Here is a 22042-nt window from a genome sequence, read left to right as displayed (position 1 = left end):
TGCACCCGAATCTCTCCTTCTGTTGATGGAATGCACTGTTGTATTGTTCTCTGAAATGTGTGTCGCTGTGAAGAAAAAGAATTTGCTTGAAATAAATGTACATCTATTGTAATTTTTGCTTTTTTGTATTGAACCGAACACAGAAATATGTAGGAGAGGGTAGCATAGCTGGCAGGATAGTAGACATATAGCTACAGGATCGAAAGCCATTGCTATGCTCTTGTACCCTTTTTGTATGCGAGTATCGCGTCAACAGCGAGAGACATGCTGATGCTCTGTAAGACCTGCTCACAAGGACAAATTAACCCCTCGGACAAACAGAGATCCCACGTGGACACACGTGAGGCGACGCACCACCAAGATCTTCATGTCCTTGGTGATGTGGTCCTGCCAGGCAAAGCACAGGACGTGTGGCAAGTAGAGAGTGAAATAAACAATGCCGCTGCAGGCTGCTGCCAGGTTGGCCTTGTTGAAGAAGACACTCATAAGGAAGCACTGTACAATGGTCACAATGGTGAATGACAGCAGGAAGAGGAAGAGGAGTAGGGGGTCGCTGTAGTTCAGCACTTTCCCAATCTGCAAAGGAAACCGAAGACTTAGACCCACATATTTCACCACTATTTTATTGCCATTTGCATCATGAGCGTAAGATTCATGAACCTCCAGCAGAGGTCCTCACTACTTCCATCTTTCTTCTCAATTCCCAAATCCGTAAACACAGCAGTTAGATGCACAGTTAAATAAATTCCTCACTGTATATTGTTCAGTATGACTAATGAAATCTCTGCGGTGAGGATGAAACTGACATGAAGCCCGAAGTGTTAAGACAAACTTATAACTATGGAATAGTGACAGATGTGCCATTCCATACCCGAGCCATGGATGCAGGCATTGAGAAGGCAATGCTTTGCATCTCTGGAACAATCAACACTCAAGAAAGACCACTTGGTGTCATCTCCAGACAGCTCGATGTAGTGGACTGGGTAATCCCCAGTTTTAGATTTAATAATCTAAAAAATCTCAGCAATAACTAAATTAGTAATTTTATTAAAGGCTACCTGCTGCCTTAGTATCTCAGCCCTGCCATTCCTAGCTATGGGTGGCTGCGGCTCTCACCATAATGATGGCAGTGAGCAGAGCTGTGCTAGCACTCATTATCAGGAAGCTGTCGATGAACCATGCGGCCCAGATCACTCCGTTGGTCACCCCCATGGCTTTCAGGGTCTCCTTCATACGCAACTCCTTCTCCAGCACAAGGCTCTTCACCATCATGGACACCGAGTAGATCCAGGCCAGGACCATGAAGATGGGGAAGCAACGATTCAGCGTCAGCATGAATCTGTGCACAGTAGAGGACAGGAGACGACACAGACACTGAGTGGAGCTGAAACTTGTGTCGTGTCTTCGCAAAAACCAATAGTCTAAAAAAAGTGCTAAACTATACTCAGTTCTTATGAAGACTGTAGTAAATGCTACATTCCTTTTGTAAAGTGTGCTAGAAATTACTGGTCAAACACCCTTTCCGATCTGTAACTAGAGATACATGTGTTCTGCTACTAAACAAGTAATGTAAAGCAGAGCACTGCTGTAGAAAAGCTGCAGAATAACAATGACAACAAGCAACACAGGCCCTTGAACAGTATCAGCGAGAATGAAAATTGGAATATGACTCTCACAGGTCATCTACGTAGCAGGGGTAGGGCATCTGCTGCAGGTAGACACCCAGGGGCCAGTCCCTGAGGGTCTGTGTCATGATGATGCCGTGCTCTATCATGTCTTGAAGGTAGGCAAAGCCTCCCCACACGTAGCGCAGGTCCTCCATAGGGTCTGCACGTGGACCAGGGTCCCAGTATCTGAGGAAAGATCCAGTCAATCACCTGGCTTATGGTACCTGCAGTAGTGCATTACTAAATTGCTCTTAACCCTAGAGCAGGGTTCCAGCTTTGAGTCTCTGCTCAATGCAGCTTGAAGGTCAGGAAGCCCATGAAACACAAACTACTCTGCGTTCCCTTGGAGTGGTAAGATATATGGCTACGCTTCTCAGTTACTTGTTGCTTTCACAGTGACACCTACGCTTAAGAGGATGCCAAAAGGGGTTCAGGTGGAGTCAGAGTAAGAGGTTTCGAGCAAAAGCCTGTCTCCCATTTATGTTTTGGTTTTGTATTATTTTTATTTTACCCTCCCTGTTAATAGTGTTGAAGGCATGTATACACACTAATGGTCTTTCCTCTGGCAGCAAATTCTCTAATAGCCCTTTGATTAGCTAAATGACGGAACATGTTCCTTTCCCCTCCTTCTCCAGAAACACAATCGCATTATTCTCTCCGGAGGATGACATATGGAGCCGTCTTCATTAGGATTCTATTCACACTACGGCTGTTTGTTTTCTGTGGCGCTCCTGTCATTCAGACATGTGAATGGAGGCAGAGAGGCAGAGGAGAGCACAGCGCTCTGAAAATCAGCATCCTTTGTCTGAGTTAAGACCACATTGTGCTGCAAGTCTCGCATCATCTAATTCTTTGACACAACAACTTTGTAGGAAGCAGGATAACAGGAAACCGAGGGAACGCGCCTCCAGCAGCAATAAAAATAAGTCTTCAGCACAGGTATTTGTTTGCGTTGAGCCTGAGAGCGCTCACCTGTCCTTGATTTTGTTAGTCCGCTCCACAGCATCGATGTCCATGCGAATTTTGAATTTGACGTGAGGGGGCGGTTTGGTGGTCAGAGGATCCATGTCCAAGAAAACGAGCCCTGCCCAGAACTTGTTCTCTTCCAGCAGGTCCAGGGCCTGGCGTGTCATCTCACCCTCATCTCTGTAGCCAACAAACTTGTCCAGATCCAGACACTTGAAGAAAAAAGAGTGTGTGTTGGGGGGGGCTGGGAACCAAACGAGGGCCTTGTTCTTCCATGTCAGGTATTCCATGACGGGAACTGTCGCTCTGCATTGGAAAACGCCGTGGTGATGGACCACGCTAGCCCTAAACTCAGATTCACGCCCATTCTCCCCAACGCCTCTGTAGTAGTCTCCTGTCGTAGGGAAAACCGTATCTAATGAACCCATTCACGATACTGTACAATGCCATCAAACCCCAGGAGCAACATTGTGCCTGGATGTGAAAAAATCTGCCCAACACTAATGTAACTGAAATCCAAATAAACGAGTATCGCATCAGAAAACGGAGGGAAAAGAACTGTTTGGTTGCAAGAGATTCCACATGTGCTCTGCAGGGACTCTACAGAAACAGGCGGGCGGCCCATGCTAATTGAGGTCTGCACTAGAGAGTGGGCCACACTGACAGCTGTGCCTAATTGGGCTCAATCAGCTGGGCATAACTGTCACACTGAGAAGCTGTTCGCTGCATCGGGGACAAAGATAAAGGGAGGAGCAGAGCCGCGATTACTTCGCCAGGTTTCTCCGTTTACCCGCCCTGGGCTTGGGCCTCAGAGCCGAAGGGCTGAAGGATGAATTGAACAAGTCACGGGGTGATTTTCCCCGCTTGCTTGCAGCGCCTCCCAAGATATTTCAATGCAATGGTTTAAAAAACAACACTCCTTTTCAGCATCCGCTAAATCAATGGTGTACAAAAGAGGTCTGAATGCTGTTGACAGCGGACTTGTTTTTTCCATCCCTTTCACCTTTCATAACAGATTTACATTTCTTTCCCTGAAGCAAGTAGCGTTTTGGAGGTCCTGACAACAGTCTCATGGCCCAGTCATTAAGAGGGCATACAAAAAGCTTAAAACCACCAAGCTTTTCTTTAATTTGCATTTTCCTCTTTTTATGAACCGCCAGGTCAGCCCAATGGAAGGAGGAAAAGGTACTAATTACTGAACACATTCTCCCTAATTATGCAATTGTTTAAGACACTTGTCTCATAAAAGCACTAAAAGCCTATTCATATTCTAAGAATTTATACTTCCAACAATTTAAAATAGCATAAAAGGAATAGCATAATAAAATAAAATAAAAATTTGAGTAGTGAATACCTTTCTTATTTTTTATTTATTTTTTTTACTATTTGCGTATTGCCAAAGACATCAAAAAACAAGACTTTTACCTCTGTATACTTATTGAGCATCCTTATGATGTGGTCTGTCAGGCTGAAGATGTTTCTCCAGTCGAAACTGGGCATGTCATATGAGCGATCGCTGGGCGGTCCTATGTACAGGAAGTTGAGAATGTGTCTTGAGGAGAACCCTGTTCCTTCTAGATTCTGATCTATGAAGTCAGTCACTGTGGGATTCATGATAGTGTCCTGAAAGCAGCACAGAAAGAGTTGTTATATCACATTAAATAAATTTAAAAAAATGTTTTCTTACTACTTCAAAGATGTAAGTTCAAAAGCACATGTTTCCAAAGCAAAAGGACATAAGAGTTCTTCATATTTTTTCATCTCATGCTTTTCTCCAAAACAACATCTAATGATTTACTTTTTTTTCCTATTACTTTTTTACTGGAGCAATTTCAAGGTTGGTACCTTGCACCACTACAGGGAGGAAGTGGGATTTGAACATTTACATCTACATTTATTCACTTAGCAGACACTTTTCTCCAAAGTGACTTCCAATGAGCTCTATGTAGTGTTATCAGCCCACACACCTTATTCACCGCGGTGACTTACACTGCTAGATACACTACTTACATTGGGTTACTCATCCATGAGGAAAAAGTACAAGCTGGCAGCACTAATCACTACACTGCCTGTTGTGTGTATTGTTTGTTACTCTCATTTCTAAATCAAAAATTCTAAATGTAAAATATTTAAAAAGTGCTGAGCTAAGTAAGGTCATCAAATTTTTGCTTTCAACTTTGAATATTTTATTTTCACATTGCAAAAGGAAAAGGTGTTTTTAGTACCATAATTTTTTACAGGACAAAAAGGCTGCAGAAGCTCAAGGTGTTAAAAGAGCTTACTCGGATCATGTTCATCTGCACGCTGTTCTGGAAGAAGGCCTGGAGCTGTGGGCCCACTTCTTCCCAGGCCTTCCCCATGTTCCTCAGCCTCTCTAGCTGTTCAAATGTAGTGTTGGCCTAACACACACACACAAAAACAAACTCAACAGGAGTGCAGCACGCAGTGGACAATGTTCATAGAAAACATGTTACTGTGTTTTCCTGAACCAAGGACCCTATAAAAGACACTGCTGTCTCAGGTCATACAGGTTTCTTATGACCCAAGAGCAAGAGGCTGCATATTATGGATCTAGTCTAACAGGGCCGTTTCTTGCTATAAGCAGTATACGGGGTTGCATAAGGCCCTGAAGCCATCTAAGATTTTTGTTATTCAAAATTTTTTCCAAAATTTTTGTTATTCAAAATTTGAAAAGAATTGAATTTTTTATTTATTGTATTTATTTAGAAGTTCAAAGGATTTTTATTACAGTTACTGTATTTATTTTGTTATAGTCATTTATTCAGTAGTTATTTTTAGTTTATATTGTGTTATTTTTTATTAGAAGATTTTACTGAGGGGGGCACAGTGGTGCAGTGGCAGAGTGGGTTTGGCCAGGGTCTGCTCTCTGGTGGGTCTGGGGTTTGAGTCCCATTTGGGAGGCGTTGTAATGGACTGGTGTCCCGTCCTGGGTGTGTCCCCTCCCCCTCCAGCCCTGTGCCTTCTGTTGTCGGGTTAGGCTCCAGTTCACCGTGTGTGTGTGTGTGTGTGTGTGTGTGTGTGTGTGTGAGATTTTACTGATAAAAATTAAGGAAGGGTATATATTAGTCAGTAGCCTACAGACTGTACCACTGGCCTCCCTTTAGAGAAAATGTTGTACTGTCTGCTGCTCTGGTACAGCAGATTACAGGATCTCACTCACACTTCGTAAAATCTGCTTCACAGCCGGTGTATCTGGGGTATATAGGACCTTCCCCATGAGAAAGGGCTTCACTGAAGCCCAGATGACTCTGAAGATAGGGTCTGTCTCCAGGTCCTTCATCAGTGCATTGCAGAAGGGGCCTACAAGTTTGGAGGTGGATAGTCAAAAAAAGAGATCGGCCCAAAAGGTGTTATTCTACCGTAATCTCCAGTATCTTTACATTAAATTTACATTCCATTACTTCATTTAGCTGATGCTTTTCTCCAAAGTGACTTACAGTGTTAAGCTACTAACAATTATTAACCCATTTATACGGCTGGAAAATTTTTACTTGAGCAATTTTTTAGGGTCAGTACCTTGCTCAAGGGTACTACAGCTGGAGGTGAGGCTCAACCTGCGACCTTTGGGTCCAAAGGCAGCAACTCTAAGCGCTACACTACCAGCTGTCCCTTATTTACAGTACATTTGTACATACATAGTTGAACATCTACAGGTGGAAGAGTAAACAGTGATATCCCACTTACTTGCCGTCTTATCGTACACATAGTCACTACGCTTCTTGGTTCTGTTGACTCCAAGAAAGGCTTTGTAGTTGTTGTCCTCGTACCAATTGAAAGAGACCACACGAGAGCCTGCCCCCTCAGGGTAGCCACAGAAGAGGTTAGAAGCAGCTCTTGTGAGCTGGGAAGCTGTGGAGGTGGCCCCTGTCTGAAGAAGTGGGTACAAGACCTGCAGCAGGTCCTTGGTACTGTTCCTCTCCATGAGCTGCAGGCACAAGAGGGAGCATAACATGAGGGAGGCTATATAGCAAACTGTGTAAAACTCTGTAATTCATGCCGAGAAAAAGGTGGAGGACATGAGCACTCTTACATCTGTCTCCTTCATCTAAGCATCTTAGGTGAGACTCTCTTCCTACAGTTTCTCCACAAACTGTACACCTCATGTAGGGGCAAAACAGACTACCATCGCAGTTCTGTGTGAAGCCTGAAAGCCATCATGTCACAAAACAATGTGAGTGGTGAGGTTTTGAGAATTTTCTGGAAAGCTTCCGTACCTCTTGCATCTTCTCGGACACAGGGGACAGCACTTTGCTCCAGACACGGAGGTCGAGGCCAGCTTTGTCATTGTCAAGGACCCTGGGTAGCTGGAGAAAGTGGCAAACATGGGGGAACACAATAAATAGAGTGTGAATAAACCCAATACAGGTTTACTTTTAATAGCGTAAAAACAGATAGCTGCTGTTTTCTAGATGTGACCTGTTGATTTTTTTTGATTCAGACAGAATATGAAAGTCGATTATGCTGCGGACACTTCAACTATCCATTTAAACTAGTCACATTATACCTTTTTTTAGATTGTGATGTACTATTCATAAATAAAAGGACTTTTAATGTGACTGCAAGTAAAACATGAAGAGAAAATAATTTGTATCAATAGCCTTGACTGTTACAATCTGTAATTACATTTATTGTGTATTGTAGTATCTGCAAGAACAATCAAACCACAATGCTAAGGAATATAAACCCTGGCTTAGAGCAGAAGTCTGCTTTAATTGTTCAGGGGGCCCCGTTCTTCCGACAAGCCCGAAACACAATGGACGAGAAGTCCAGGAAATACGCTCTGAGATAAAGCAGGCTCCAAAATAAAACATCCTTCCCCTCGCATTCCCTCGTATCTCCTTAGATCAGGCTGATTTAAAGCAGGCGACAGCAAAACCAGCACTACAGCTGTATCTCAGATGGCCTGCAGCATGAACAAAAGTAGGGAACTAACCCTGCAGGTGGGAGAAACATGGGTCTGGGTACAGCCGAACAACAGGGGCTTCAAGCTCCAGTGAGCTCTCTGGGCCTGGATTAAACCCCCGCTGATTTGACGGCATAAGAGGTTCTCCAAGAAGCATGCATCACAGTGCGGTTTATAATAGGAAGCTCCACTACCATCCAAGGGTGACCAGAAGGTGGGTTCTCCCTAATCTTATTATTTAAATGGGTTAACTGCGGTGCAACTCTCCTCCTACACCTGCCTTCATCCATACCCCTCTGCACACCATCTCGGGGGGAAATGCCTGAACTGGCCAAGCCTGAAGACAGTGGGTTCAGCACAAACAACCACTTCCGCATTGTAAACGAATTAGACACATATCTGTTCCACACAAACAATCACATTGTGCAGTACAGACCATCTGCTATCAGCGACTGCACCACATATTCTCGCTTGTCTCTAAATTATTTCTCAGCAGTGTCAGTTTACTATGTATTTCCTTCTCAAGGAATTTTCTGCTTAGTTCTTAATAACATTTCAACTTTCTTCTGGTATTTAGTTACATCACAGATGATGCTTCTATCCAAAGCGAGTTAAATGCCTGTACTGTTCTAAATTTTGTACAGCTGGATATTTTTACCGAACCAAATCAGGTGAAGAAACCTCCTCAAGGGTGGAAGCCTTTCTGAGCAGCATACTTGTCTGTGATCTGGGTCTTGGAGCTCTATACTACCTGCTTCTCCTACAGTTGGCAAGGAGGCCCTTAAGGTACGACTGTGAAGAATGTAAACAAACACTGTGCCGAATGACCCTAGTGACGTCTGGTCCTACAAGGACGCACACAGCAGGATATCAGAACTGCATCTTCACCAAGCGCTCCCGGTACTGCTGCAAGCTGGAGAGACTAACCAGCTGAAAGAGCTTGAAGAAGTCAACGTTGGCATAGAGCCGGTCCTCGATGGCCTGCAGGCTCGGCTGAGACAGGGCACACATTGTGTTGCGGACGGCGTACAGCCCCTCAAGGCTGGGGAAAATGATGAAGCGGCTCAGAAGGGTCTGGCTGCAGGCGATGTCCTTCAACCTCAGGTCCGGGACACCGTTTGCGAACTGGGCAGCGGGGGGCACAGGTAGAGTAACATGAACCATACCACACCTTGAAGATTACACATAAATAAAAGAACACCTCTGTGCTGGGTTAGATAAACTAATCAGTAGCGTACCACAGGTAAAATTCCTTCTAACTATATCTGTGAAAAGATTGAGCCTCAAGCAAACAGTGCAGTTAGCTGATGCTTTTCTCCAAAGCAATTTATACTCTTGAGGTTACAATTATTTACCCATTTATAGACCTGGGTAATTTTAGAGAGAGTACCTTGCTCAAGGGTACTACAGCCAGAAGTGGGGATCAAACCTGCAACCGTTGGATCCAAAGGCAGTAGCTCTAACCCTTATGCTACCAGCTGTCCTACAGCACAACAGTGTTTATTATTGTTTGTATGACTGTGGGTGGCAGAGCCCATAGTAACACAAACCATTGTGCACTGCAGAGTTCATGTATCTCCTCTGAGAAAAAAATTACACAAATTCAGATGAACAGCCCAGAAATCAATATAAATAATTTCATTTAGATCTTTTCCTGCCTACAATGCATTATACATTTATCTAGCGCTAACAAATTATCCTATTACTCCTTGAGCACAATTCATTTGGAAGCCCACTCGAAAGGTTTTGCAGACCACACCCTGAGAACCAGCACAATACCTCCTTGTCAGGACCATTTCTAGCTGAGAGGTGGGAAATGTCAAGAGGAACCCCTCTTTCAAGGATTTCAGAAAACAATTTCTCAAAGTAAGAGATAAAACTGGACTATTAAATGACACTTAAATGAAGTTGTGCTGTGAAGGCAGAGCGAACGAGAAAAACGTAAACACTGTGACGAACTAATAAGTCACGTTTGAATCTGTGCTTAGCATAAAGTGTTTTTAAAACACTGTTTACTGATGAAATGACACAGAACGCAACAACTTGCTTCACTGTAATAGCAGTATATGAGACTATGGAATTATAAAATATAAAAATACTTTTTCCCTCATGTCCTGCCTTGCCGAGAAACATTTCTTCTTGCAGAAATGAACAACTGTATATAATCTCTTCGGGCACTGAAGCTCTTTTTCAAATCTGCCAGTTGTACACCAGGTCATGTTTGAAAACGATCGCCTAGCAACGCCATGAAGAATCTGCAATTATTTTGTTCACTGAAGCATCATTGTATTCTGCTGAATTAAGGTGTGTCCGCTTAAAAAAAACCTCACCCAGATTCCAATTTCAGAACAGTGAGATAAATTTTGGAAGTCTGTTAGTGATCTGGAGCGGGTCTGATCTGTAACGTGAGGCCCGGGTCACCGTACAGGCGTCACACAACTGGGATTCATCCAGCTCAATGTTCTGAGCTGAAGCCCGAGTCGCTGTCTCTGCTGAAGCTCGGGGAATAGAAATGAGTCCAGGGACCTGAGAACTTTGAAGTCTGGCCTACTTTCAAACTCCAGGGCAAAAGGTGAATAAATTAATGAATGAACAAATGAATGAACCAATGGACGAGTAACGCACACGGGTGTAGCCAGCCAACAGCCCATACACATTTCAGTGCTCCTGCTGCGCCCTGAATGCCTGCTTGTTGTGCAGGGTGTGTACGTGCACGTGTGTGTATGCTTGAGCTCTTGTATACTCGTGTTCGTGCATAGGAAGAATCGCGATGAGTCGTCACCTCGTGTGTCCCGTGTGACTGTAAACGGAGGTGCTAAGATGGCAAAGCGACCTGAAGGTTTCATCAGATTAGTTGCTAAGCAAACATCCAGCCAGCATATTCCCTTCAAACAGCTACGGGGGTTGAATTGACAAGCCTTGAGAAAGGCCAAGTCAGTGAAAAGGTTTGCATTTTTGGATAAATTTGCATATGAAAGCTGATTGAAAAACCATTGAAATGTCAGTCCTCGATTTTTTATTTTTTTTTCTGCCCTTTGTCTTTCAGCCAGTGGGTTGCACATGCCTTCACATCTTGCATATTAGTTCTTTCAGCAGTGAGCCAGATGTAGCTGTGGATCAAAGTTCTCCACTATGGTGGGATTAAGATCCAGCCATTTTCAGACAAATAACAAACCAAAACAACAAAGTGACTCAGACTGTAAATTAAAAGGGACTGCTGGATGGTAATAACAAAGCCTGCAGGGTTGCCTCTAAACCACAAGGCAAATTTTATCAAGGAACCAAAGGTGACTTCACACATCTCAGTGCCAATAAGAAGGAAGCACAAAGAAAATAACACAAAGTGCTGTAAAAAGCAAATCATAGTCATTTCAGAAGTTCAAATCAGAATCATTGTTATGAGTTCATTTGCACAACGCTGATAGAATTACAAATAGCTAAGATTAGATTACATGCAACCTTATCATGTCATCAGTGATCATTTTACATAGTTCGCCCTGTTCCAAGAGCTTTATTTCAAATCACATTGTCATTCATTCAGTTGTCAGTCCTAACAGGAGTGACTTAGAACCTTAACAAAACTCTACAAATACAGATGGCAGCACAACTGAAAAACAGGAACATTGCACTAATGTTTTTTCTACAGGCATTAATAACTGGTGGATAAATGTTGATCTATAATGTAACATCTCATTTTCTGTGTCTCACAGTTACAAGCTGAGGTTTTGGGTCTACCTGCTCCACGCGTACTTGGGAGTTCACCAGTTGGTACACTATGGTATCTGGCAAGCGTACGTCGCTCAGTAGAAACGTTGTGAGCGTTTCGTTGTCCTTGAGAACGTCTTCTATTTTCAGCCCTCGACCTGGATGGGAAATGCTTGGTAAGACAGTTCCACAAGGCATGAAGCACAGCACCTCATGTTCTCAGAGTTCTGCCAGAAGTAGCCAAGTGAGGAAAGCAAGAAGAAAGGTATTAAAGGCCTTGTAACTTACACATTTTTCATTAAGAATTAAGTTAACTTAAAAAAAAAAGAAAAAAAGAGTTGTTAACTGAAGGGTACAGATCTGGAGAAATATGAACTTTTCTCAAGGAATTTTGGTCTGGTTGTCCACAAAGTGATGTCAGCTGCAACTGTCCACAGGAAAGTTGTGGTGTGACTCTGAGACCTCTTCTTTTAATAAGAGTATGTCAACTATCGAGACCTGCACTGCTTACATTCACCTGTAAGTAGTGGAGCTGGGATGAGGAGGTCACTGAGTTTCGGTAAAAGATGGGCATTTAATTAACACAAGCAACATGAGCTTTCATGTGATTTTTCCAGCATTCCTTTGTTCCTACAGGAACCTGAACATCCAGACTTGCGATCTACACAGGAAAAATGTACTAATATCATCTTAAAATGCTTTGACACAGTAAGAATACAGGGTTCTTATACCAAAATGGCAATAAATGATGCTTGTATGCAAATGACCCATCTGATAAGGAATTACATGTTACGGAAAAGAAGGAAGGCACTTGTTTTCTCTGAGTTGTGTTGCTTTGGAGAAAAACATCTGCTAAATGAATGAATGGAAATGTGAATGCAAGTGGCAAAACGGAATGTGCTGGGAGTTCCTGTCAGGCCCACCTGAGACCTGGGCAGGGCTAGCGCGCAGGGTGTCCACAAAGGTGCTCAACACTGTCAGCTCCTCCCACAGCCTGCCCAGGTGCTGGAACTCTGGTTCCCCTAGAAGAAGCTCCTGGGCATCTGCAAAGAACCGGGCCAGGCTGAGAAGACAAAGTTCGATTAATGGACAGCCAGTCGGGAGAGTGTGCAATGTCACTTTGATGTCATCGGATTTAATGGATACATTGCATGTGGAAACTCACTCACTCACTATCAATAACTTCTTTTTCAAGTCAAGGTCATGGTGATCCAGAGCCTATCCCAGAAGCACATGGTGCAAGGCTGAACAAGATACAGGCTGGATGGAATGCAAGTCCATTGCAGGGCAACCATGCAAGCATACACTCACACAGTCACACAGTAACAACAATTTAGGGTCATAAGTTAACCTGACACACACATCTTTGGACTGTGGGAGGAAACCAAAGCATCCGAAGGGAACCCATGCAGACAGAGAGAGAACATGCAAAAACTCCACACAGACTGTGCTGGATTCAGACCGATGGCCGAACATCAACTGTACCACCGCTGCGTCCTATTTAGTTCATGGGAAATATTTTATGATGAGTTGTTCAAAAATTTTGAACCTGATGTTGCACTGCACACCCATCTTTCTACCCATAAAGCTGGTACAACCAAATTTCAGAGGAAATAAGAATTATGTATTTTATGTGTTTAGTTAGCTGGAAATCAAAAGAGCCAGATCAGTGTTAGGTGACTTAACAAGTTTAGTTTTTGTGTGTATTTTTGGAACAACAAACCAGTGCATGCTTTTTAACATGGACCTGTATAGCATATCCTTTGAATTTTACAGTTAAACCTTGCATCTTCTAAATGCTGCATAGTAATTATAGCATAATATCATAATAAAGTAAACTTTTTCACACTAAGTAGAAATTTATACACTGTGTTACTTTTTTCAAGTATATAGAACAATTTTTATGTAACATCTCCAGCATTAGTCTCTAAATTTAGCTAAGCCCTGTACAATCTCCTGTCCCATGACTGTTCAAACATAACAGTGTGTGGTTAATGAAAAACTGGAATGCAGTTACACATCACTGGGGTTTCGTCCTTCACCACTTCAACGTGGTAAAGAGGAAAGGATGGAAAAAGAGCGGGCAGTGGAGATTCTGGATCCAGGTATCAGGTCAGCTGTGCACAGGAAAGCTAAGTGCTGGGGTTTAGGACTGAGGGAGGCCAGCTCACATGGAGTTGTTGTAGTTAGACACAAGGCCTGGAGACTCTCCGCGAGTAGGGTGTCGGAAACAGGGATTGTTGGCGTTGCAGAAAATCCCCTGGATCCATGGCAGAATTCCAGCGGAGGGCATAGCCTTGTTGGGAAAATGACCTGGGGACATTCAGCAGCCACCTTCAGCTCATCACTATGAGAATGAAGTGTGAGAACGTATCCTATCTGCTAATAGTCTCCATGATGATTATCACAGGTACACATTTTTTTCCATATATTATGACATCTGAAGCTGAAAATTTTCTTACGTGAAGAAGCAATAGTAAGTTCTGGTAACAATACACTTCAGAATAACTACTGTTGACTGGACTGTGTGTAATTGCCACTTCGCAATCAGAGAAGCGTTCTTACACTCATCTTGGCGGTACAGTGGGTTTGCTTTCCTGAGCCACACGAGTCCGATGAACAGAATAACAGGCCACATAATCTCTACTAAAAAACGGATCTGGGGATTAGAAATAATAATAATAATAATAATTACTACTGGAATTAATATCGGCAAAAGTCTTTTCTTTAAAACAAGCCTTCACGGAACTACAGTATATTACTCTATCATTGCATTTTCACCATAAGCATGTAACAGCTTGTGTTTAGTGAACATTTTTAAAGAAAAGATGAGAATATAGTAGTCCCTTTTTCGGAGGAAAATAAGTACGTTACAGGAGTTGATAGGGAACGCTCCAATATGAGAAAGGAGGCTTTAAAAGCTGCGATGCTCTGTATCTTTCTGCTTGTGTATGTAAAACAGATAATCTAACAGTAGGCTATTGTTCCCTCCTGGCACTACTTCTTTTAAAACAAAACAAATCCATTTACACTTTTTTGAGGTCATTTGCATCTAACAGTGTGACATCTTCCTCCTCTGTAAAGTTGGGAAAATGTAAAATAGTAGGTTTTACCTTTTGCCGCTTCCGAAGAGTCCAGTTCTTCCATAGTAATAACCTGATTTGACTACCAACTCCCATGGCTCCTTCTGTCAGTCTGCACAGGGCTGGAAACCTTCAAAGCCAAAAAAACAGGAACAAATATACGAGGGTGTTTATATTTATTTCTAATTAAAAGAAGGAGTTTAACTGTATGGCCTTATGTAAATATACAGCATAGACCAGTTATCGGATGTAGTGCAAAAAAGCAGACTGGTTGGTAGTAGTTCATTTTTGGAGGAGGGGGGTGGCTGCACTCAGGTAAATTTGTTAAGGGTCAGGTAGCTTCAGGAGATGGCAGTCTAGTGAACAGATGATTTACAGGTATCGGATTTATAAGTAGGCTATACTAATAAAGTTTAAAGGTCTATAAAAGTATATAGGGTAGTGCGGTGGCGCAGGGGGTTTGGCTGGGTTCTGCTCTCTGGTAGGTCTGGGGTTTGAGTCCTGCTTGGGGTGCCTTGTGATGGATTGGTGTCCTGTCCTGGGTGTATCCCCTCCCCCTCCGGCCTTACACCCTGTGTTGATAGGTTAGGCTTCGGCTCGCTGCGACCCCCGCTTGGGACAAGCAGCTTCAGCCAGTGTGTGTGTAAACGTATATACAGGTTTAGGGTAAAGGTATATAAAGATATATACACACACACACACACACACACACACACACACATTTTCAGAACCGAAGATATATACCATTCACATAAATTTCCTAAATAGCACAAAATTATACTTGAAAAAAATGTAGAGTTCAGCACGTTAAAATGAGGTGAATTAGAAATGCTTGAGTTTCAAAGCAGAAATATTGTAATTTATAGAATTATACTTATATAGTATATTATACTTTACATTATACTATTATATGCTGCTGTATGTATACTGCGGTATATAAGTACATGTAAAACTGGATGCAAATTATAGTGTGTGCATACTTTAGTAGTAACACATAATGTCCATTACATTTCTCCAAAGCAACTTACAATTATTTACCCATTTATGCAACTGGGAAATTTTACTGGAGCAATCTAGAGTAAGTACCTTGCTCAGGGGTAGTACAACTGTAGGTTGGATTCAAACATGTAGGCGTTTGGTTGAAAGGCAGCAGCACTAACCACTACACTACCAGCTTCAACCAGGAAAACGACTTCTTTGAGTACCTTGTTCCGGGGTATTAGAGCTGGAGGTGGGATTTGAATCTGTGGGTCAGCAGCAGCTTTAACCACTACGCTACCAGCCCTGTAACATGTAACTGTGTAATAGTGCATTCCTAGTGTATGCTGCTAAAGACAGATGTAAAGCAGAACAACTAAGGAGAAGACAAGGTAAACAAAATGGGCGAGCAGCAGCCATAGGACTTTGAGTGGGTCACGTCAATCAGTTTGATCGAAATTACCCATGAAGCTCAGAGAGACCGTTTCTTCCACCTGCCCAGGGTTAATGAAAGTTCTCTAGAGGCGTCCCGGGATGCACCCCCCTGAGCAGCATGTATTAAAGCACATGGAATGCCACTGAGTCAGCACTCCACATGAACAGGGAGTGGTTGCAAAGCGTGGGGGTAGATGCAGGAAAAACACTACGTGCTTATGTTGAAATGTGACCCGCACAGAGTACTCGAGAGCCTTTGAGTGGAAATGAAAGCAGCGGGAAAGCAAAGTTCACAATGAAGATAGGCAAGGCACTGGTCCTGTAGACCAGCAATGAAGTCCTAAATGTCCCACTGAGGGCCATCAAGAGCACATTTTCAAGTATTCTTTTAATGGCGAGCTGCCCGTCACTCACACCTCAGTTGCAGCACGAATAATAAAACGTTCTTCCCACCGTGTACTGAAGTGCAACTCGTAAAAACACCCGAAACATCAATTGGATATGTGATATTTGCATAACAGTTCTCTCATTTTTATCAGGAACACTACCGACTTAAATTATGCTGACAACATGGATATTCAATCTAGCTCCCAATGTGTTACTATTTCATTTGTAAAAACAATTTAAAAAAAACATTTACTATTAAATGACAGAGGCCATTGAAGCAGTTTAAAGGAAAGATATTATCTTGGTCTTTTATGTAGTACTCGGCAACACTTTGACTATCTTGGACATATATCATTTTTCATAATCGGTAATGCTGAGTGGCGATGTTCTTTTTAACATTTTACATTTTTTAAAACTCTTCTGGCAGATCTACTCATGTATGAGAACACACACACATTTTCAGAACCGCTTGTCCCTTACGGGGTCACGGGGAACCGGAGCCTACCCGGCAACACAGGGCGTAAGGCCGGAGGGGGAAGGGGATGCACCCAGGAAGGGACGCCAGTCCGTCACAAGGCACCCCAAGCGGGACTCGAACCCCAGACCCACCGGAGAGTAGGACTGCGGTCTAACCCACTGCGCCACCGCACCCCCCTGTATGTATGAGAACATTTGCTGCAAAATACTGGGTTCTCTAATGTGTGTGGGGACTGAAAATAGGAGTTATTCTTAAATGCATTAAATACCAATTGCCATCAAAACCAGCTCAGTTTTAGCTTATTGAGAGAGCATGGGTTCAGACCAATGATCTGGTCACACTTTGGAATGTGAACAGTACTGCATGACCACTAAATACTGTAACCTTTGGCAGTTGCATTGTAATTATGAATATGTATATATTTGCATGTTCTCTGAACACTTTCTGTTTCCATGCTGTTGTGACCTAGATCTGTTCCGTTATTTAATAAGACCATGACCAGGATGTCTTGTAATGTATCAGAGACTTGACATGCGTTAACAGAAATACATGCTCCTTATAGCATATGATTGGGAAGAGAATACGATTGGAGTTAAACTCCAGTCTGCTGGCTTTCGGAAAGGCCAGTAGATCTCTACAGCTTCTGAAAGTTTGCATCGGCTGAGATCTGCTTTCTTATTCAGCAGCCTGCAATACAAGTATACTAGAGTAGAAGTTCAACATCAAATCTGCCTTGAACAATTTATTTTACACTGACTTTTTCTACCAAATTCATGTGGTCATTGCGTGTAACACAACTGATACAAATTTTCCCTGAATACGAAAAGTAATGAAGAGCAATGTCAATATTATCATTTCAAACACCTTGGTGAAACTACATCGAAGGACATAGCACTTTCAGTCATCGCAAACCTGTTGCCTGCACCGATTTGTAAACGGAACTGATGGTGTAATGTGTAGGAAGAAAAGATGAAAAGGTTCCCGTCGTAGCATACCACACAAGAGCAGCAAGGTGCTCATCTTTTATTACATTAGATCGTAGCACCTGTAAATTACTCAAGAAATGCGTACTTACCTCATAAGTGCGTATCAGAAGAACACCATTAGGTAAATCGCATCGAAACACATAAAGTTAGGTGTTGGGTCAAGCGTTGCACGTTGACTGAAAGACAGCTGCTGCCATGGGACCAGGTCCACACTCGAACCCTAATCAGATTGCTTTAATCTCCTTTCACGTTGTGGGAAACAAGATCACACTAATCATCCTTTTTAGTTCTGAATCCGGCCCACAATTTACACAAGTCCCTGCGACATGTGGCAAATTTGCATTGTTTAAAGTAAGTCATTTTTGTGGATTTCACTGAAAAATATTATTTCATATTCATCACAATTGTTATCCAGAAAGATCAGGTAAAATATAATATCTGCGAGGGGGTATGAGGCTGAACATATTCAGTCGCCTCCCGTAAAACTACCCTTTGGGTGGTCAAATAGGAGCACAACAGCAGTGTCCTTCAGGAGACCGCTGGATCATGCAGCAGTAACCCTCCACCCGTACATCCCCCGCCCCGCCATTGACATATCGACTATTTCCACTTTCATATGATTTCTCTAAACACTGCATTAGTGGAGAGTTGTTTGCAACACGACACTCTTCCAAGAAACCAAAATTTCCTAATCACACATTTCTCAGAATTGCTGGCTTTTGTTTTCCTGTACTTAAGAAGGGATTTATTCAAAACTAATATGGTTAACGTGAATTTGCTGCAACCCCAGACACTCAGTCCAAAGTTCACAAAATACGCAAAATTGCTCTTTTCTTACTTATACAACTAATTTATCACAAGTTATTAATTATTTTAATTTGCAGAACTTACAGTGGCAGGTTACTGCTTGGGTGACTTCAACTTTCTGGTTAGTTCTTCAGTTGCTGCACCACCTACCAGCCTTTTTAAGGGTAAGTAATCAGGGTTTTAAAAGGAAACAAAACTCCATGGTACTATGGTATCATCAATCATTCCATTCTTCTGTCAAAATTTATGATATTAAGGTTAACATATATTAATTCTTAACATATAGCGTCTTGATTTCAACAAACGACTACATACATAACCCTTCAAGAGGGGCCAAACGAAGCAGACTCACCACCAAGAGGCAATGTTAGGGCAAAAGAGGGTTTAAAACTACAGCAGTGCAGTAAGAGTGACTGGCTTCAATGAAAACTCCTTTGTATAATGCATAATACATTCGTACCTTAAACATCATAGTAATCTGCCTGCATTTCCAGACAAACCGGCAACGAAAAGGGAAAAGCAAAATGTATATGGGTTTGAGTTTGCCACACCGACAAGTACAGTTTGCACATTTTGTGTATACTATTGTGCTACCTACCCTCATGACTGTGGTTAGCAACTTTTGATTAAATTATAAAACAAAGAAAGGAGCTGAACTTCTCTTTCCGTCCACTAAATTATATTGTTCAGAAGAGCATTAAAAAGAATTTACTGACTTTTTCTGTGCAGTTATGAACTATATTTTTAATATCTTACAAAAGCAGTTTATGGGCATAAGAACTATTACAAGATGGGAATAAAGTTAATACATTTTGCAACAAACACTCCTTACAGGTGGTGCATACAACATTAAAACCAATACACAGCATACATAAATTATCAGATGCACTCACTGAGGCTTAACTTAAGCATAGGTTTATGAGCACAGACAAAATTAACTTCCACTTCTCAGACACATGGTCATGGATCTTATTTAAACACACTGAAAGGTATTTCAGCATGGGAAAAACAACTGTATGTTTGATTCCTAAAGCCAAGCAAGTGCACCATAATATTTATGATAAAGTGGCATTACAAAAATACAACAAATCAAACAGTTTTTTGGCAAAAATGCACAAACACTAAAAAAATAACTTTACAAATCTGTTTTGTTCTCATAAAATGCTTAAAGATTATCTTTGATATGTTGCTGTTGAAACATATATCTTAAAGGGTGGAAAAACATCTTTGCAATTTTTACAGGTGCGGTAAAAATGGCAGTAAATGGAAACGGTAGAAATGGTCAGCTTCCTTTTTTGAAGAACCCTTGAGACATAGCTGCATCTTGTATGTTACATACAAATATACATTTTTAACTAAGTGCATATTTTATTATTGTCAGGACATGTCTCGATTTTTATTTCACAAACCGTGGCAAAGAGATTAGTAGGAATATATATATAAATATATGTAACACTTCCATGGTTCTTTTTCACAGCTCGAGAAATGTCATTTTTGTTCATTTTGGATGAAGAAATCTTCATGTATGTGGTATGGCACATTTGTTTGTGTATTTATTAACCAGAGCCATCATACGAAATGGGCTTCCCTGTGCTCGAGCTCCTGCAGGCGACGGGACCGAAGTCTCTGGTACAGCGGCTTTGCTTCGCTTTGGGTGGTGGGCTCTTGGCTCGAACCAGCAGATGGAGGCACTGGGGGCTTAGCGGTGGGGCTGAGCTCCATGTCCACAGGCATCCCATCCACAGACACCCCATCCACAGACTCCTCTACCTCTAAGTCTGCCTCTGGCACACTACTGGTGGGTGAAGCGCTCGTCTTCACCTCCGTGTCAGTAAGTGGCCGTGTTCTGTTGCTCGGAGAAGGCTTGTAGAAGGTTCCGGGTGGAGGCTGCAACGTTCGGGGTGCCCTTGAGGTGGCAGTTGTAGGACTGTGCTCACTCAGGACGTCGTCTTTTTTGAGGCTCCCCATGCCTCCTTGGGTGTACTGAGGGGACATGGAAGAGGACAGCTTCCCACCGTCACCAGCTTCATGGTCTGGAGCAATGTTAGCCACGATCATCGCTGTCCTAGGGGTGACGCTGTAGTGCTTGTACTGCTTATCCCACGTTCTCCTGAGAGTCTGCGTGTTGCTATAATTGTTGCGACTGTAGTTGCCAAGTCTGGTGCTGGGCTTGTCAGACTCATCCACTTCCTGTATTGGAGGGCTGCGCTCAGACTCCAAGCTGTTCCTGGAGTTGGCCTCGCTCACCTTGGCCGCGTTCAGCAGGCGCTCCACAGGTACGCTCGTGGGCCGAGACACCATCTTTGTCCGTAGGGGTCGCAGCTGTACTTTGGTTGTGCCGTGGTGGGGCGTGCCAGGTGCTGGAGAAAGTCTCTCAGCATCTTTGCTGCCAGCGGGAAGCCCGTTGAGTCCCTCTGGACCTGAACCCGTAGCTATTAGTACAAAGAAAGAGGCTGATCAGCAAAATGTAGCTAATGAGAAAAACAGTGCCTTCGTTTCTTGGCCACACGGTTATACTGACCAGGGGTAATTCCCTTCCACTCCGAGCTGGACTGTACTCCTTCTACCTCATCTAGCAGATGATTGGAAGGAATAACAGACGTGTGCCTTTTGTATACTTTGGTGCTCTCCTACAAATTGGTGAAAGAAGGGAAAATGTCAGCTGATGATTACGGAAGGCTATCCCATGAATGTGAACTCATCCCTAAACCACACAAGTGGTACAATGAGACGATACCTCCTTGATGTCAACCAGGGACTTTGAGTGCCTACTGAGCTGCTGCTCCTTCTCACGGGGAGTGGCCCTAGGCAGGCTCCCCTTCGCTGACATGGGGGAACTCTCCTTCATCGGGGCAAGGCCGTGGCCTGGCGGCAGGCCAGCAGGGACATCAAAAATCTTCTCATAGTGACGGATGAGCAGCTCCACAATGAGAGCCTGGTAGGGGTAGTCCACCAGCGAGGACAGTGACACGTCAGCATCCGCCCCCCGGGGCTTGATCAGCGTTGGCCCAAAGATGATCCCCAAATTGCTGGCGGTCATTTTGTTCTCATCTGCCTTCTCTGTCACTCTTGGAGGGGGTGAAGAAAAAAAAAAAAGACACAAAGTTGAAGAGATGTGAATTTTCTGACCACTGAATCCAGAACAAGAACATCAAAAGCATCAGAACTGAGAATCTCTACAGCAACACAACATAGTTTGTGAGGGAAGGGAGGTTTCCAAATGTCATTTTTCTTATATCTAGGCATCCAAAGGCACAATTATACTGTATGTATTCAGACTGTAAGTGTGCACTACTGTTGACGGCATGGTCATCCCAGCGTGCAGCATACCGGTATAAGTGTCCTATGAGGAACTGCAGGGTTCTGTAATGTGCCAGGGGCAGCTGTCGGAGCAGGTCCTTGATTTTGAAGAGGACCCGGTTGAGCTCGACACTGATCTGGGCCTGTTCAGTCTTCGCAGTGCTGCGGCCCCTGTCCACCTCGTCCGAGAGTATACTCTGGCTCTCCTTCGCCAGGCCAATGAAGTCATTGTAGTAGCGAAACAAGATGAGTGGCTCCGGAAGCTGTATGAAGTGAATGCAGAAAAAACGTTGAAGATATTCAAGAATTAATGACTTACAGTAAGT

General features: G+C 43.0%; 2 protein-coding genes across 3 annotated transcripts in view; both read right to left on the bottom strand.

Annotated features, from left to right (window-relative positions):
• LOC108935395 (retinal-specific ATP-binding cassette transporter-like) overlaps nucleotides 1-14441 on the bottom strand; it is a 31011-nt gene extending 16570 nt beyond the window's left edge. The window contains exons 1-15 of the mRNA XM_029254850.1: nucleotides 14376-14441; nucleotides 13828-13921; nucleotides 13434-13575; nucleotides 12186-12325; nucleotides 11293-11420; nucleotides 8485-8682; nucleotides 6869-6958; nucleotides 6339-6579; nucleotides 5815-5954; nucleotides 4916-5032; nucleotides 4059-4256; nucleotides 2640-2845; nucleotides 1677-1853; nucleotides 1117-1339; nucleotides 355-576 (exon numbers count right to left, since the gene is read on the bottom strand). Of these exons, the coding sequence (XP_029110683.1) occupies nucleotides 355-576; nucleotides 1117-1339; nucleotides 1677-1853; nucleotides 2640-2845; nucleotides 4059-4256; nucleotides 4916-5032; nucleotides 5815-5954; nucleotides 6339-6579; nucleotides 6869-6958; nucleotides 8485-8682; nucleotides 11293-11420; nucleotides 12186-12325; nucleotides 13434-13575; nucleotides 13828-13921; nucleotides 14376-14441 (2382 nt within the window). The remainder of the gene's footprint in view (nucleotides 1-354; nucleotides 577-1116; nucleotides 1340-1676; nucleotides 1854-2639; nucleotides 2846-4058; nucleotides 4257-4915; nucleotides 5033-5814; nucleotides 5955-6338; nucleotides 6580-6868; nucleotides 6959-8484; nucleotides 8683-11292; nucleotides 11421-12185; nucleotides 12326-13433; nucleotides 13576-13827; nucleotides 13922-14375) is intronic.
• A 4706-nt stretch (nucleotides 14442-19147) lies between these two features.
• LOC108935521 (rho GTPase-activating protein 29-like) overlaps nucleotides 19148-22042 on the bottom strand; it is a 37927-nt gene continuing 35032 nt past the window's right edge. For both annotated transcript variants that reach the window (XM_018754210.2, XM_018754211.2), the window contains 4 exons: nucleotides 21747-21979; nucleotides 21154-21484; nucleotides 20938-21046; nucleotides 19148-20848 (listed from right to left, as the gene is read on the bottom strand). In XM_018754210.2, the coding sequence (XP_018609726.2) occupies nucleotides 19986-20848; nucleotides 20938-21046; nucleotides 21154-21484; nucleotides 21747-21979 (1536 nt within the window). In that variant the 3' untranslated portion in view covers nucleotides 19148-19985. The remainder of the gene's footprint in view (nucleotides 20849-20937; nucleotides 21047-21153; nucleotides 21485-21746; nucleotides 21980-22042) is intronic.

Source organism: Scleropages formosus, chromosome 9, assembly GCF_900964775.1.
Source record: "Scleropages formosus chromosome 9, fSclFor1.1, whole genome shotgun sequence".
Classification (NCBI taxonomy): Eukaryota; Metazoa; Chordata; class Actinopteri; order Osteoglossiformes; family Osteoglossidae; genus Scleropages; species Scleropages formosus.
The sequence above is the reverse complement of the archived record's forward strand: the minus strand, read 5'-3'. Positions and strand labels throughout refer to the sequence as shown.